The sequence below is a fragment of the Colius striatus genome, chromosome 3 (genome assembly GCF_028858725.1).
Source record: "Colius striatus isolate bColStr4 chromosome 3, bColStr4.1.hap1, whole genome shotgun sequence".
Lineage (NCBI taxonomy): Eukaryota > Metazoa > Chordata > Aves > Coliiformes > Coliidae > Colius > Colius striatus.
Genome location: NC_084761.1, coordinates 64,104,626 through 64,122,808, shown reverse-complemented (window position 1 = coordinate 64,122,808; position 18,183 = coordinate 64,104,626). Strand labels below are relative to the sequence as shown.

General features: G+C 40.7%; 2 protein-coding genes and 1 long non-coding RNA gene across 5 annotated transcripts in view; 2 read left to right on the top strand and 1 right to left on the bottom strand.

The window, feature by feature from the left end:
- WWC2 (WW and C2 domain containing 2) overlaps positions 1–8,418 on the bottom strand; it is a 108,195-nt gene extending 99,777 nt beyond the window's left edge. The window contains exons 1-2 of one of the 2 annotated variants that reach the window (XM_061992381.1): positions 8,001–8,055; positions 2,263–2,395 (exon numbers count right to left, since the gene is read on the bottom strand). Coding sequence is in view for 1 of the 2 variants with exons in the window: in XM_061992380.1 (XP_061848364.1) it covers positions 8,001–8,131 (131 nt within the window). In the remaining variant the exon portion in view is untranslated. Of the gene's footprint in view, positions 1–2,262; positions 2,396–8,000 lie in introns of both variants that reach the window. The other variant, XM_061992380.1, reaches the window with a different exon arrangement.
- An 84-nt stretch (positions 8,419–8,502) lies between these two features.
- Positions 8,503–10,985, top strand: LOC133625217 (uncharacterized). 2 transcript variants are annotated; one of them, XR_009818517.1, is made up of 3 exons: positions 8,503–8,571; positions 9,218–9,394; positions 10,344–10,985. It is a non-coding gene; the product is annotated as an uncharacterized LOC133625217 (long non-coding RNA). The 2 variants fall into 2 exon arrangements; XR_009818518.1 differs by having other exon boundaries at positions 8,518–8,604.
- A 6,231-nt stretch (positions 10,986–17,216) lies between these two features.
- The window catches only part of DCTD (dCMP deaminase), a 51,309-nt gene continuing 50,342 nt past the window's right edge, over positions 17,217–18,183 (top strand). The window contains exon 1 of the mRNA XM_061993634.1: positions 17,217–17,253. The gene's annotated coding sequence lies outside the window, so the exon portion shown is untranslated. The remainder of the gene's footprint in view (positions 17,254–18,183) is intronic.

Here is an 18,183-nt window from a genome sequence, read left to right as displayed (position 1 = left end):
AGCTCTGTGAGGGGGGTAGATCCTTAATAGAAAAGTTCCAGGTATTGAAGATAGAGTTTTTCATGGGTCAGATATGCTCGTGAGGACAAGACTACAGTTTAGTACTTAAAAGTACTTTAAAAAAAACCCAAACAATAGCTGTGCAAAGTATTGATCTTTCATTAACAGCATGAGAAAGTTGCTAATACAAAGAGACTGTTCTAGTAGGATTTAGTTAAAAAAAATCTAGAAAGTAGATCTATTTTTTTTTACTTTCAGTATAAAAGAAATTAAAAAAAAAAAATCAGTATTTCTAGACATAGAAAGTTGGATTATCAGAACAAACAGCACAATATGGAAGGCATCCCAGTATGGTTATTCTTTTTGTTTTTCAAATAAAGACTGAAGTTTGACTTAATGAATTGAGAAAAACAGCAGACATATCAAAGTAGGTCCAGCCTACACTATTGTATAGCACAAAGCAGGAATATGCAATATGTCTTTACATACTCAAACAATCACCTTGAATACAATATGTATTCAGAGCTGATGAGATAAAGTTGCCTTTCTTCCAGTACAAATAGTATCCAAATTCAAAGGATAGCATCAGATGCTGTTCCATGAGATGCAAATGATTGTTTCAGTTGACAGAATGCATTCATACCACTGACAGACTGCCTCTAGCCCAGAAGTCCTAACCAACCAAACAATTTCAAAAGCTAATTAGCTTTAAAAAAAGTACACTTCAAGAAAAGCAAGGGGGAAGGGGGGTGACATGACACACATAGGGATGGCACAACAGACATAGCATAATCTCTCCCCTAAGAAGCCCTTTTATCAGCCTTTTATAAACAAACACCAGAGAGATTGACTTCATCAGGTAGGAATTTCCCCATCATTAATGGTTTTGCACAGAAGAAAGTTACTGGTAAGTGCAATAGTAGTCAGCAACACTCGAAACCTGCTATTTAAAAAGATCCAAACCCTAAACCCACAAAGCAAAATTCTACAAAATACTCAAGTAACACAAAAGGGAAACTGTAACCACTGTGTTGCTCCCCTTTTCAGCACCTAGTTGCTCCTCCCAAAGGAAGGACAAGTCAATTTGTCCATACAGATGACTCTCCAATACACGAAGGCAAAGGGCTTTGGTTTGTTTCACAACATAAAGCATTCAAAGTCTTGAATTACACCATCATTCTGGTGAGATATTTTGCAGTAGAGTCTAAAACATTAATAATTGGGGGGGGGGGGGGAAAGAATGAAAAATAAAAAAAGGTCCACCCTACATTCCTACACAATCAAAATCATCTTGTCAACAGCAGCATATTCCTGGAAAACAGGATCTAATACTGTAGCTATGCAATGACAAAATTGCTCTTCAACAGGAGTTTCAGAGTAACAAACATTTTAAAAGTCAATAAAAAGCCAGTAACATCTTGAAAGATTGACAGAAAACATGTTTGGGATCAAGATATCTGTGGCAGTTGTATTGCTGGTTCACAGCAAAGCAAAAGTAATCATAATGACACACCATGAAAACAATGGAGAAACACGGCAAAAGAGATGGACACCTATGAAGCCAGTTCCATAGCAGCTAGGATTGTTCTGGGTCTTGGTTTCTACAGGACCACTCTTTCCTTTTGCTCTGAGCTCTGGACTTGCCTCCTGCCACACACCGGCGCTAATATCTATCCAGCTACACCATAAGCTGACACCAAACCATTTAATTTTTGCCAAATCATCTCCTGAGGTCAGTTCACTATCTGGTGGCAGATGAAGTCACCCTTTTGCAGCCCTCTTCCACTTCCCTTGCCAGTTGCCGCAGTGAACTTACATATCCTGGCATAATAGTTGTAGAATCTCTGCATTGTTTTATTTTTGCCTTTCTGAAAATGTGTCACCACAGAAATAGCACTGTACATTCATCAATTTTCATTCTTTTCCATTATTTCCATGGTATTCTTCTAGTTTTTAGTCATCTGTGTGATGTAACAATTATTTTAGGATAAAAAAAAAAAAAGCAGCAAGAAAACCAGAACAAAACTTATTTCACAAAATTCAATTTGTCTCTAGATGTTACAAACATTAGTAAGTGGAAGTAGAGAAATCCTCTTATCTGATTCCAATAACCTTAATAACATGTTCAAAGTATGGGATTTTAAACAAAGGGATGAACATACATTATTTAACTGGAGAAAAACAACAACTCCTAACATAATCTGTACAGATCTCCAAAGTTGTTAATAATTTGTCCTATTTGATCTACATATTGACCCTTACCTGTAAAACTGAAAGCTTCTTTCAAAGTCAAGTCAGTTCCCCTTCTCTGAACACGTAAGGTAGTTCTGAAGTATTTCTTCATTTAACCATATGTGGTAGGACAACATCTCCAGCCAACAGCTCAGCCCCATTCCTTTGGAAAAAAGGTCTGTTTTCCTTCTTGTGTACAACTTCTCACTAAGGTTTATGCTGTGCATGACAACTACAGTAATACTACCTTGTAAGCCAAGATAGGTTTTAAACAAAATAGCTCCAGTAGGCAAGCAGTACAGACAAAGGTCTGGAAAAACCACAGTCTAGACCACTTGCCCCACTCCATATATGAGGTCACAGTCCTTGGCTTTAACCAGTGCTACAATCTTTGCACACATAAAGCAAATAATCCATAGCATTTCCTGACTTGTCAACTTCACGTGCTCGGAGATGAAAGATGCAGTGTAGCCCTATCACTCCCAGAGAAATAAAGAATAAAAGTGTTATCTCAGAGTTAACCATAGTCATTTCACTAATGCTAAAATCAACAACATATAGCCCCAAGCAAATGACAGACTGGTTAAAAAATCCAAAGACACAATCACTATGTATTTTAACACTGTCTGATGCTATCACAGCTATATTAGCACAGTAATATTAGAATTCTGCTTTACACGGTATAAACAAATGAAGGTGTCAGAAGTTCAGACACTGCTACTCCCTCATTGCGAGTTCAGTAGTTGCTTCACGGGCTTATTTTGAATAAATCTACATCAATTAAGTAAAAGCAGTTTTCAACCTGTCACTGAAACCAGAATGAGACACCAGACAGTTTTACAGGGAATATGCACATTCCCAAGCAGATAAGAAGACAGGAACAAATTATGTGCAATTAGGATAAAAAACAGCTAATGTTACTACAGGATGAAATAAGGCAGAAAAAGGTATTTGGGGGAGAAAAAAAAATGTTGTCCCATGTCACTTCAGGATTGTTGCAAGTTGCACACCCTGGAGTGTCATCAAAAGGTCCTCTGTTGATTTTCCAAAATAGAGAGGTGACAAATTCTTATTAAGATTAGAATTTCATAAGGTATGTTGAGGCAATCACTTAACAGTTCCATAACAAAAACACAATAAAAGCCTCACTTTCTCCTCAGCTACTAGCAACCAAGGGAAAATAGAACAAGAATGAGGAAGGGAACCTTTCAGTGATGGTTTGCTATTAAATTCATTCTTAGCAAGCAGCAGTCTAAAGAAATAATTTATCAGGTAGTTGCTTTAGCTGTATCTTCAATCAGCAATGTTGGGATTTGCACTTAAAACAGAGTTAAGATCCATCCTTTTCAAAATAGGACTTAACATTTCAATTGATCATCATTATTCTTCAAAGGACTGATGAATCATAACTCTTATTTCTTGCCTATGTTTTGTTCCCTCCCACCCACCTGAAAGTCCTAACATTTCAGAATTTGTTCCTATTTTATCTGAAGTCCTGCAGTGGTCAATTTCACACAGAACTGTGTACTTGACTCAGACACTTCAGAGAATGGAAGTTATTCTACTCATCTTGTCACAACACAAATTACTTCCATGTGAAAAAGAACCTACTCAAATATATTTTCCAATCTCTGATGATGCATCCCATCAGTCTACTCCCTTTTTTGCTTGCTTCTTATTTACTACCTTAAACTTTTAGCAGCAGAGTATCTTATATGCCTCCTATCTCCACTGTGACTGGATGTCTTCAACCACGCACCCCTGAGCTACAGTAGGGCCCAGGAAAGAGATAGGATGAAAGTCCCCAACTCATGTAAACTCAACCTCGGTATCTTGGCTTCTCACAGTCTCTGCAGCTCACAGGACAAGAAAGCAAGTTCCTGAGAAATAGTAAGGAACAAAGTATACCATTCCAAGCTAAAAGGGTACACAGCATTGAATTACTGATAGTTAATAAATATTCTGATTCAGACAAGTCTTGCACAAGTCACAGGATTTCGTGATAAAAACTGTAGGGTTTTCACCTCCCCAAAAGATGAAAGTAGCAATGGAAACCGCATTCCCTCTCCCCATCACCACAAAGAAAATTGTTTCACTGCTTCTTCCAGCAAAAGTGTACTGCAAAGTATTTCAAATGTACAAACATATTTTAAATAGATCTTTCTCCTCAGTAGAAAGAAAAGTGAAAAGGAGTCAGAAAGAAACAGTTTTGTTTTCATAGCAGCTCACTCCTTACTGCTCTGACAGGAGTGCAGATAAACTTTTACAGATCACTTCCAGCTTCAGAATTTGTAATATGGAACTCATTTTAGGCAAGCTATAAATATATATCTACATCTACCTCTGTTTTGAGTCAGTGGTGATCATCAGCAGAGCATGGCCAGTGTACTATGTAGAAACCAAGATATGAGAAGCCCTGCATTCCCGATGAGAAAACAAAACGTCATTCAACTGCTACAGATTTGAGGGTACTAAGATCCTTATCTCCTATTCTGTTCCTCCTTGGTGCTCTACGCTGGTAGTTCCACTAAGAAATATGACAAACATGGGGCCTACTTAAAATGTGCTGAATGACAGAAAAATAATTATTTTTCAGATTTCTGACCCCAACCCAAGCCCCTCTTAACTGTCCATAACAAAAAAAAAACACCACACACCAACATCTTACTTTAACTCAGTAGCCCAAGAACTTGAAAGAGTTTCAAGGGACCTTCAAAGAAAAGCATGAGTTCATCTAACCCCTTCTCACCTTTTCAGCAAGATACAATTTTTGGGTTATTTCCCTACTTAAAATAAACCAGTTTCAGAAGAACCCTCAAGATCAGTGAGTTCTCAGTTGGCTGTAGCTTGGAGAAGTCATAAAGAGAGAAATAACACCTTATTTGGTAAGTGAAAACGTTACGATAACTCCCACATTTTATGTCTTCAAAGAAATCACGACAGTACCCTAAGTGTTTGGAAAGAAAAGTCACTGTTTAATAGTGTAAAACATTAAAAAAAACCCTGAAGAACAGAGCAATTCAAGTCACTTCCACGACACTCCTATACCATAACAAGCCAAATCACTCTTGCCCTTACAAGTGTGAGATTCTCTAAAGTCAATGGGATTACTCAGATAAATGAAGTGGGCAAAACTGAAAACAAATCCCCAAGCTTGAAGCTGATGGGGACTTTTTTCACAGCTGTACACAAGGCTATCATTACACTAACAGGCCTACACCATATAAACAGTAACAAATACGTATATTATTTAGAAAAGTTCATGAGAAGAAGCATCACTGTTTAAAAAACAAACAAAAAAACACAATAAAACCAAGCAAACCACACATAGAACTTCCCAAGTTTTGAAACATGGCATATTCAACTGTCTGCTTGCTTGCTTACTGACATGAATATTCTAAACCAGTAACAAAGAGGTTCCTAACTGTGTTCAATTGTATTCTAATCAAAGAGGATAAAATTATTTTAAAACATCAAGTATGACTTTGCCATATAATCATCCAGAGAATGCAGTGTAACAACAGCAGAAGGAATTTAATCTATAAAAACTTATCTATTCTACATTTGCTTTACCAATGAAATATTTTTAAACCCATATACTATAATATTCCACACGTACATTCCGAAAACTTTATGACCTCCATCAGAGAAAACAGTTGGGGCAAAAAAAAAAAAAAAGTCCTAAAATAGCATGAAACAAGGGACTCTCTAGAATCCATTATCTTCATTTTGACAATTTAAGTTTTAGAAACAGCACGAATCCAAATTTTATTGTATTGGCAAACTTGGAAGATCACTTTTCAATTTTTCTGACAGCAGGTCCTAATTATGTCTTGTATGGTTTCCAAACACACATTCTCTAAATACCTGGAAGATACTGTGGAATCTAAAGTCACAGAATCTCATAACAGAACTTTCATGCATTTCTTACTTTTCCAAACCAGGCCACTAATATAAATACAGATTATAAATACAAATATTGTAAACTGCATATTAAATGCCCTTGTCAGTCTCTCTTCTGTGCAAGAAACTCAGCTTCACAGTTGAGCCGTGTACACTAACACACAGATTCTCTCAAGCATCTAGGGCAAAATCTCTGTTTCTGTTTGTTTTGCATAACTGACATGGGTTAACAATTATTTCGAACATCACTCTTTCTGAAAGTTATTTGTTTCCTTAGTTCTTATTACAGATTATGAAACCTCGGGGCTTGGTTTCTCTTTCACCTGTATTCAAAGTATTAATGAAATAAACAATATTTACCCTATCTCTGTTGAATGGTAAACACACAAGTTTTACTCACTTATCTACTTGGTTAATGAGAACAAAGATTCAAGTTTTACCACCAAACACAAATACTACTGAACTTTTTAGGACTACATGCAAAAGAAAAAAGACCGTTCAGCATACTTTATGAGGTGTTGTTATACTCCAGTGTCACATTTTGCTTTATCACCATTGTACTCTCTTGTATTCTGCTTCACAAACAAAAATTAAAAGCCTAAAACTAAACAAAACTTCAAATTCACTATTTCTAGAGATGGCAACATGAGGTTTCATTGTCTGCAGTAAAAATATACTCAATCACCTGAGAATAAATAACACCATCTAGTATACCTTACCAGGTCACTGATATTTACAAGGTATTTAACATGTTTTCAAGTACAAAGGAGTTTAAGTTTGCCAGTACTGGAGTTTGCTGTTACAGAAGGCAGAACAGAGAAGTAAAACACAGCATATGATATTTGTCAAAACTTTCCCTACCAAACTCACAGGCAACAAGCTTTGTCACAACTACCTTTTCTAATTTCAACAGAGAAACATAAACCAAGGTCTTCGTTCATAATTTAGTGCAGCTTGTTCCATAAATTTATAATGTCTTAAAAGTTTTTGATAATTAGACTGCACTGTTTTCAATGGCAACGTTGTATTTCATAGCACACACAAAGTTTTGGAGTTTAGTTACTTTTCAGAACCATTTCGGACAAGAGGCCATGGGCGTCTATCGCTCAGCTGTTACAAGCAGCCTACCCAAAGCCCTACGGCCCCTCCCCAGCTGAAAGACCTGCCCCAGTGACTCCCGAGCGAGAAGCCTGCGAGCGAGTTCCCTCCCTCGCTGAAGCGCTCCCAAAGGAAGTTTGCCGATGTACAGCGCTTAAACCTGGGAAAAACAGCAAACAGCTCAGTCTCCGTATGGCCTCGGGTGGCTGAGACGATCTGGGCATGCTGAGGCCTAGCGAACACACGAGGCCTCCCGCAGCCCCAGCTCCGTCTCCGCCAGCGGCGCAGACCTCTCCGGACGGCCGGGCCGGCCGCGGGGCAGGCGGTGTCTGGGCCGGGGAGGGTGAGAGGCACAGGCAGCCGGGGCACTCCGGCAGCTGGGAGGGAGACAGCTCCTTTCCGCTGCGCGCGGGGCAGAGGGATGGCGAAGAGACGCGTCTGCTGGTCTACGAAGAACTCACAAACTTCTGTACCTGTCGGGAACTCCCCAACCACCAGCGAGCCCCGCCGCCGCCGGGAAGAGTTATACAGGCCAGGGACATCAGCAACAGGCTTAAAAACTGGCTGTACCCATGCCCAGCAATAAACAGGGGCTTCTCCCACCCTCCCCTTGCTCCCCTGTCCCGGGAGGGGCACCCAACCAGGGTCGTGTCACCCCTCCCCGTCCCCTGCCGCGACAGGGCTGCCCCAAGGGCGAGGGGCTCGGCAGCGCCGTTCCGAGCCCCCTTCTCCCCCGGGCCTCGCCACCTCCCCGCCCGCGCACCCACCTGTCCCGGGGGTCGATCCAGCTGGTCTGCTTGGTGTTGTGGTCGATATAGAAGACTTTGCCGTCGTAATCCCTCGCCTCCTCCCAGCCATCGGGTAAGGGGAGCTGCCCATTCCCCACTTTCCTAGGCATGGTCGGCCGGCAAGGGTAGCAGCTCCATAGGGACAGAAAGAAAGACGGGAAGCGGGAAAAGCCCCCACCCGAGCCGGGGGGAAGGGGCCGGGCGCGGGGGCGAGGGGGCACGCGACGGGCCGGGAGCCGGAGCCTTGGAAAGCCCTCCTCCGAGGCCGGGTCTCAGTCCACCATAGCGGTGCTGCCGCCTTGCCCGCGCCGCGGCAGCCCAGGTCAGGGTTGCCGGCGGAGCCCAGCTGCCGTCTGGGCGCGGGGAGCCCGGCTGAGCCCCGGGCGGCCGCGGCCGCCGCTCATTAGCATGAGATTAGCATCCATCTCATCTGCATGCACATTCCTCCCGCCGCATTCCTCGGGGTTAACCCTGCCGGCGCTGCCGCCGGGCAGGGCAGGCCCGGGCCCTGGATCTGGGACAGAAAGCATTCAGCAAGGGGGCCGCGCGGGTCGGGACCGAGGGCAGGACACGGCTGGGGATGGTGCGGGAAGGGGGGAGGCGAATGCGGCGACCCTCCCGCTTCCCAAAGCGCTCTCCTGGCGGCGCGGGGTACGGGGACAGCCACTTGGGAGGGACGGCAGTCCCACGGGATGGGCTGCCCACCGCCCTAGGCCCCGTGCCTTCAGCTCTCGGCCGTAGAAGCACCGCGACCGCGTTCCTTCAGCCTTGTGGGGCGTCTGGGGAGGCGCGGGAAGCCCTCACAGCCATCACCCTGCCGCTGGGGAGAGTAGCGAGGCGAGGGAAGCGGCGTCGCGCCGTGAGGCCGGCCGACCCACCGCCCGCCCGCGCGACCCTTTGTCTGTGAGCTCGCCGCCGGCCCCGCATCAGCTGGCGCGGGGAAGAGGCAGTTTTACCACTGCCTCCATGCCCTGAGTCGTGGCAGTGTCGAGAAAGTTTCCATTCCCTTCCGTTCAGGTCCCGCTAGGCTTGCCTCGCATCCTTGCGAACTCTCGCTCAACTCCAGTAAGGCTCAAGTGTTTCTAAAAAGAACCTCGACCTGTAAAATACCCGAGTTTAAAATTGAAGTGAAAAAAGGGAACTCTTCTTTACCCCTGGGAGTACCTACGCTTACTTTTTTTTTTTTTTTTTAACAGAAGCAGCAGTGAGGAATATGCGTACACCATTTCTGCCTTGAACTGTTCTGCCCTAAAAAGCAGCTACCTAACTGCCATTAACTATAGAAACCAGGTGTGAATTACTGTGTGTTTATCGCACATTTGCTACAGGAGATGAGTACTCCAGGATCGTTACCATGGTTCGACTGATAGAAGGTAACTTAATGAGTTCTATTAATTTGCATGTGTATCTGATTCCCAAGATTTGGCACCAGAAGTAGAGCGCCCATGGGGAATATGACTTTCTAGTTTAGTACCTAGGACTCCTCAATAACCCAAGTTTTAGTCCCCGTTTCTGATAATGTTTTGTTTCTTCACACTTAAAGTTACTGAAGTAACACAATTTTCCTGAGAGAGGAATTCTGACACCCAGAGTTGTCCTTCTTTTCTTTTTTTTTTTTTGTTTTAAAACCAGTTTTATCTATTCCATTAAACTTACCGTTAGCACTGAGCTGTATGAATAATTCTTTTGAGACTATTTATGCTTACGAAGTCTTGGACTTGTTCAGTGCATAACAAGTTTCTGGACTCCCCTTCAGAGGCCCTGTATCTGATAGGCATTACAGTAACTAATTTACAGGTATCAAAGTCCCATTCTTGGATCTTCTCCTAAGCAGAAGAAAGAAGTACTAGCAAGATATGATTTTAATTTATGAAATTGCCAATCTGGTAGAGCTAAGACCTTTATTGTTTTAGTCATTTTACTTATTCTGTTCTGTGACGCTATCTCTGCAAATGGCATGTATGCCAATACAAAATACCCGTGTGTTCAGCTCTGGAAAATCTTGAAGATTTTCTTTTCACATCTGTTATATTAAAGTAATAGGCAGTAAGTAAGGCCCTGGTAGTTAACAGTGGAGAAAAGCTGAGCTGTCCTAACTTCTGGATAAATGAAAGAGTTCAGCACTTAGGGAAAGCAACAGAATTGTTCCCTCTTGAAGTGACAGACTCATTAATTTTCATTGAGAATATTAAGTTTCAGTGAGCTGATTTGTTGATCAAGTCCAGTCTCGTCTTCCATCAGTGTAAAAAACCACTTTTATTATGCATTTACATTTATGTCTTTTTAGATGGTCTACCCAATTCTACTTTTTTTTTTTTGTAGGTGACATACATCCTACAGTGAGAAAGTACATGAGGCAGTTGTGGGACAGGATAAACTGGATTTTTTCTTCCCTTTAAAAGTTCAGTTTGAATTATTGATAAGACACTTTGTTATGTGGGTTTATAAAAAGCTATGGAGGATATACCTTTTTTTTTTTCCTGAATCTAGCTGATACTTACTTATCTTTGGCCTTAACAAGAAGCTTTTATAACAATACATCTTTTTTTCATCCTGGAAAAGCAGCTTGTTATACAGCAACACTGGCCTAGTCTCTAAATAATCCACACAAAAGAAGCACAAGATTAGAAAATCTGTAATACCAACACAAAACTGAAACCTCATTTATATTAATACTTTCTTCGAAATTAATTATGGCACCTGAGGTAATACCTAGTTCCTGTTCTGTGTCACCACCAAGGCAGTCAGAACCACATCTTTGACTATTGGTCAGATGAGGTCTACATGGATCTGGATCTGACTTATAACCATCTTTAGCGGGGAAACATGAAGCTTTTTGTTTGCACAAATAAATGGAAATGGCAGTTCTTAAGTTTTGGAGATAAATATACCAAGATCATTGCAAAATTGTCTGTTTTCTACATGTATGTTTGTGTTTGCTTATGTGGATGTACTTAAATACAAACTGTTGCATGGTGTTAGGCTCTCCCTTCTTCCATTTTCCGTTGAGTACTTCATTGTGTTTATATTTATATTTGAGTCTACAGTCCAGACTGCCAGTTTAGGGCTGCTTAGAAATGACAGTATTTGTAGTCTGACTGACAAAAAGAAGGTAGTATTTGCGTATATAAAGGCTAGATCTTTAATGTTACCAGTAAGAACTTTTAGCTTTTTGAAGGACTGCTATTTTTGTACAAAACAGAATCCAATTATCCTCTTGGTTTTTTGCCCTTTTGCAATTCGGACTGGTAGAAAATAATTTCTTCTGCTAGCCTTTAATATTTTTCTTCATATATATAATACAGGAAGGCAGGACAGATGTTCATGAAGTTTCTTTTTAGCTTAAACTATGCCATAATTTCTGACTAAAAGTAGTTTTCCGAGTGTACCTCCTACATCTCAACTGATAACTTGCCTAGCATATTGTGCTGACATTGTCAGCTGACAGCATACCACAGATTGTTTGGCTTAATTGCATAAGACAGCATAGTTCAGAAGATGTAAGCGTGCTTTATTCAAAACATAGAAGGGTGCATATGAAGGAGTTGTCCAAAAGCACGGAACAGTGTAGCTATGGCATGACTTAAGTATTTATCAGTAAGTATGCTCATCGGAAAAGAGCTAATTGTTCCTCTCTTTTGCTTTGAGTATGCATGTGTAACTGATCTGGAGAAGTTCACATTTTAAGTGGTACATAGTTAAAGGGAATTAGAATCACAACTGCTTTGTGCCCTTTCTGCTTAACTGTTGTCAGCTGGAGGAAGAAAAAAATATCTATGTGAAAATTCCACCCTAGTGTGGAAGTGTCTGAATCTAGAAAGAGGGTCTGCAAAGGCACGTGGTTGTGCCGCATCACATAGTCAGTACACCCTACTCCAATCTGTACTAATTGTACTTAATCTCCTGATACAGTCTGCTTGCTTCTTCTTTCACAGTAAATCTGTTCCTGGGACTGACCGTGATCAAAAAAAGACATGTTTTTACCCTGTCGTTCCATAACAAGAGACTCTCTTAACTTGACGATCCACTAGAGTGATGTCCCCGAAGAAATTCACAGCTGTTATAACTCTAACTTGTATTATCCACAAATGGCTCTGAATCAAGAGCCACAGCTGCCTCCCTGGAAATCTACATAGTTCAGTCTTCACTGCTTTCAAATAGAATTTGAGTACAGAATGAATTATGAAGTATGGTGACAGAATTAATTTCTAAAAACATCTAACAGAAATGTTTGAAAATACATATTGGTTGCATCGGGGTTTTTTAGATACTCCGACCACCAAATATGGACAAGTCTGACTCCCCTCACATATAGCTCCTGTAGAACTCTAAAAATTAGTCAGTGTTTTCAGCATTATAAATATTTGTTTATTTAACAACAGTGAATTTTGTCTGACAGCTATGTTTTCCAAAAAAACCCACCAAAAATAGGGCTCCTTTGGGCAATGAGATTTTTTGCTTTAAAAAAGGTTTAAAAAGTCCTTTGAAGAAAAACAATGTACATGCATGAGGCAGGAAAGGAGGAGAAGTGTTACTTTTACTGTTGTTGGCTTCTGATGCATGTATACATCTGAGAGCAAAAGATCTTTGAATAATATTGTTTCTGGAAAAATTTTATGACAGTGCTCTGCAGAAGCAATGGAGCCAGATAATGTTTATGCTTCTTCAGCTTTTCCCATTACTCCAAAGCTTGCTTTTTCCGCTCATATTCCATTGGGCAGCTTGCTGCTAAAATAGAATGTCCTACAAAGACTTCCCAGAGTATGGGTGAAAAAGACCATAGCAGATTCTGCTTCCATTGAATGTATGTTAGCTCTTTTTTAATCATCATTTTTTGCCTTCAAGCATACACAGGAGAAAGCAGTAAGCAATTACACATTTTAAGTCCTTGCAGACATAATTCTAATCTTATAAATCTGAAAATAAGCCCATAGAACAATTTTAACTGTTTGTTAGTCTGATACAAATTTAGGGTAGGTGGAATGGAAATGATATAGTAAGAGCTTTGCCTCAAATGTAGCTATGGAAACGTGAGCAACGTTTTTGTGGTAAAATCTTCTCTAACTCATCCCAAAACATTCATTAACTTAGCATTCAGTTCTGTTAACTGACTCATGCTGCTGATACTTCTGTGGACAAAGGAAAAAGAAGATGGAGAATCTTGGTTGTTCCAAAAGCCTCAGGGACTGATGAGGTCCAAATTAGCCTCTGAGGCATATTCCCACAGAATTTCTTGATGCAGACTTAGTATGTTGTCTTGGTGTATTTTTTTAATACATCTCTGATACCTGTACGCACAAACGTAACTTTTCTATGTTTCATCATATCTGTGGAATTGTAGTGTCTATTCACTGCTCTTTAAGGGCACTGGAGAACCACAAAAGCATGCCTGGTCAGCTAAGAAAGTTTCCAAGTTCTTCTGTTTTGACCATGTGTAAGATAGGCCAACAATAGAGGGTTTCTGCTCACTGTCAGGGAGGGAAGAATGAAGGAGTTTCTCAGTAATAGCTCCTTTGGTGGAGAACAGCAGTTAATTTCTTTCAAGTATTTAAGGTAGTCCATCAAGTAGTATACAGATGCAGAGGTTTACAGAGCTAATGCTCTGTAAGTCCCTCTCTACTGGTGCAAGGACTAAGTGCTCCCACCACAGCCAGAAGCACCTAATGTAAGTCTGCTATGTTGTATCTAAGGGGCGCAATGGATGAAATGCAAGAGGGAATGTTTTAGCTACAACATCCCAAAGTACATTTCTCCTCTGTATCATCCACTTACTTTTGGAAACCCCTTTCAGTAAATGAAGTAAACCAAACTAATTGAGTATTTAACACCTGCATTACAAAGAAAGGAAAAAAAAAAAGATCCTCTGACTGCTGGAGAGGCTTTGGGAATCTTTCTTCCTTTCTTCTAAGAAATGAAAAAAAACTTATTTGAAACACAAAACAAGTATGAGCCTACCAAACTGTAATATGAAAAAAAAATGCTCCTTTTCTCTTTTACCCACTTTTCACCTCTTCTTTGCCTTCAGAAAAATGCAATTTCTTTGCATGAACACAGAGTACTTTGACATACATCCTGGCCAACAACAAAGGAACCGCTATACAATTTGAGCCTCTTAACTGAGGCTAAAAACTCTGCTGTAAAAATCAAATCTGAATTTGTCCATTTATAGCAAAAATGGGACTGATGTGTCATTACCAAGATTCAACGCTTCTAGACTGCTATGGGTATTGCTGAATGGTATGAATCATCCCATGGCCATTTTCATTTTAGTCTGGTTATCTGAAACCCCAAATCCCAGTGTTTGCACTTTTTGGAGGACTGAAAAAAAATGAAGAACACAGCATGATATTATTATGTCCACTTTGCAGAGACCATAAAAAAAAAGTGTTAAATGACTTGATGGAGTAAAAAATACTGAGATGAAATAGGATAGGGATTAGAATAAAGGATGCTTTCAGCTCCTGAGCTGCATCTGTTGAACTGCATTGTGTCATTTTTATTATTTCAATATGTGGTCTCCAAAATGCTTGGGGTAAGCTTTCTTATCACAAGGAAAAGATTGTAATTCATACAAAAATTCCTTTTATTCAATATCTCATTTCCAGGTAAAACGTATATAAAAGTTATCAATTCCATATGGTCAAGCATATGTTACAAAATGCTGGTGTCCACAGTATTTCAGCTGCTCTGTCCTTTGAATTTCTTGATGGAGAAACAAAAAAACCGTAAATTGTAGTTAGCTGTGCTTATGTGTTCATAAATGAAATATACTAATAAACAACCTCCAACAGCATAAAAATATTACACTGAACAGCAACTGAAATAAAATAATTTGAAGATGGGCACAGTCACAAAATTTAAGTGTTAAAACATAATCTTCAGACCATGAAATGTCAGAGCTGTTGCTGATAATTGGGTGTTCTGGAAAAGCAGGAATATAAGGAAAAAGGATATTCAGTTGATGCTTATACCAAAGGAATCACAGAACCACAGGATGGTTGAGGTTGGAAGGGATTTCCAGAGGTCATCTTGTTCAACCCCCCTCATTAAGCAAGGCCACTTAGAGACGGTTGCCTAGGTCCATGTCTGACCAGCTTTTCAATATCTCCAAGGATGGAGATTCCACAGCCTCTCCAGGCAACCTGCTGCCGTGCTTGGTCACCCTCACAGGAAAAAAAAAAAAAGTGTTTCCTGATGTTCAGAGAGAAATTCCTTGTTTCATTTTGTGCCTATTATCTCTGGACACAACTGAAAAAAGCCCTTCTCCGTCTGCCTTGAGCCCTTCCTGCAGGTATTTGTATACATTGATGAGAGACCTCTGAGCCTTCTCCAGGCTGAATAGTCTTAGCTTTGTTAGCCTTTCCTCATAAGTAAGGTGCTTCAATCAGTCATCCTTTTGGCCCTTTGTTGGACTCTCTCCAGTGTGTCATGTCCATGTCTCTTGTACAGGGAGGTCCAGAACTGGACCCCTTGATCACCTCATTTCACTAAGGATCTCCTCAGCAACACTACTAATCCAGGATGCTGCTGCCTGTCTTTGCTGCAAGGGCACTTTGCTGACTCCTGGTCAGCTTTTAGTCCATCAGGACCCTAGGTCATTTTTGGCAAAGCAACTTTCTGGCTAGTGCACGGACTGGTGCACGAGGTTATTCTTCCCCAGGTACGGGACATTGCATTTCTTTTTGTTGAACTTTGTGAAATTCCCATTTGTCTATTTCTCCACATCTTTAAAGAGCACAAAAGTGTGATACATATTTGAAACATTCTAAAATAAAGAAACTATTACTCTCCAAACTGACTTCTTGAACCCTAGGCCAGAGGTGCCCCCATGAGTGAGCATCTGGGCATTTAGAATCAGTGCTGCTTTCCCTTTAGTCTCACCAGACAGTCAGAACAAGAGCTCCTCAGGGCTGCGGTCACCACAGTCTTCAGTACTATCATGGACATCATCACTCACAAAAGACCTTGATTCTTCTGTGGAAGCATTAATACCTGTTTGGAACAAGTCAGTATGCTTTGAGCAATAGAAACAAATAAAAGTGTTATTTTATGTAAAGAAAAGTAGTTTTCAATCACTAGCTCAGAAACTCTCTGATGGACTAGATGATCTTTTGAGGTGTGTTCCAACCCTTAAGATTCTGTGATTCTGTGAATGTAAATAAAGTATGATAGTCTTATGTGGCAGTCTGCTTCCCATTCGAGGAACCTGGAAACAAATAGTGCTTTTTTTCAGATTGCAGAATTAAGCCTTTCAGCCCAAGGAAATAAAATGGAGTGTATCTTCAAAATGTAGCAGGAAAAAGGTTGGTTGTCTGCAGCTTCCATCTGGTTTCACACTGTATACTTAAACCAAGATTTCATGGTAATTTTTTGTATATTACTGATGGGAGTTGGGGCAGGAAAGGTAGTGTCACCTTTTTCTGTGGCAGGTCCTGAGTTCTGCTCTCTACCTTGTCCCCCCCCGCCCACCTCCTTTCTCCTTACACCTGGTCTCTCTGATGCTCCTGTTCTGCAACCATCAGGTCTGATCTGCCAGGACAGCAGCAAAGGTAATACTAATGGACTTAGCTTACTTCATGCAGTTGGTGTGTCTCTGTGCTGTACTCCTCAACATGTGCTGTCGTACATATATCAACCATGGTGCTCTCTTCTCCAGGAGCATCTTATATCCCCACGCCCTGTAACGGTTTTCCTAGTGACTGTAGTTCACCTCCATTCCTGTTGCTGTGAACAGCCAGCAAAGGACCACACTGCCTACGGTGACATTTGTTGCTGAGGTTGCCATCCAAACAATCCCACTCTTGTGAAACAGAAAAACAGTGTCAAAGCCAAAATGGGAGTGCTCACCCCTGGATTCTGCTGGGGAAGGGCTCTGAGCAGAGGTGAATACGCTGCACATCCTTCAGTGACCTCAAAACAGCACCCGTAGCCACACCAGTAGGTCCATTCATTGAGAGCTGGAAGAAGCAGCAACTTGGGGTTGACAGCCATTGTCACCCCCGAAATCAGTGCGGTTTCTACACTAGTTGCAGGGAAAGAGTGTTTCTCAAGTTACACGTAACAAAAGTAATCCCTGGTGATGAGATGCTGTTAAGAGAAAGCAAAGATCTGACCAATTCAATACATGTTTTTAAAGTTTTGTATATTTTTTGTAGGTCATAGAACAAACCAGCACAAGCTTTGGTTTTGGTGAGAGAAGGCAAAGAATTATACTAGGGTCAGGGAGAAGAAGGTAAGGAGTTGTTTATGAAGTGTTCTTGAATCAAGTAAATCCTTGAAGGAAATCATGTTCCAGAAAAAGAATCTCATAAAACACATACCATTTTTTCCAGAAGCATATATATGCCTATTTTGTGAAAGATTAATGCTTTTCTGTATATATTTTTAAGACATCTTTTTTTGATGTATCAACAAGAAATAAAGAAAAGATAAAAACAGAGAAAACTTGTCTGCTGTAGTGAACCTGTAGTGCTACTCCTGCCCTTTATCCTGTAAGACAAGAAGGAAAAAGTAGCATACACTCCCTTTTAATGCAGCGGAGGCCTTTCGCCAGTCATTTTGTTTAATCTCCCTTCTCAGTATTCCACATCTGTGGGATACACTTCTTCAGCAATCTCATTTTAATAACGTATTGTAATCTATTAAACTCACTCTGGTGAGCCTGTAATGAACCGTGACATTTCCAAATCAAAGGAGAATCAAAGGCCTTAAACCAGACTGCAGAGCTAAAATTCTATTTCATATCCCTTCACTTTATTTATAGAGGATTCATATGTTCAAATGTACCAAATCATCGTGACAGAATAATTATGATGTCTTGTCATGTCATATTTTTTAAAACAATGTCAAATATCGAAGTGAAGGACATGCAGAAAACTAAGAAACAGCAAAAAAAACCCAAAGCCAAACAATGATGAAAGACAACCTGTAATGAGCATGTCAAAACTTTGCTTTCTCTGCTGCTTTACCTGACAGTTAATAGTTTTGCAGCACCAAGTCAAGTCCTGTTAGTCCACTGATTTAAATCCTTAACACAATCCCCTATTCAAAATACCATCCAGCTGGGTACAGGGCAAACAGTGTCAATTCCAGGGTACGACAGGGCTTCTTAACCTCTGCAAAGCTTTGCTTTTCCTGACCAACATGGGGATATAATCTATAT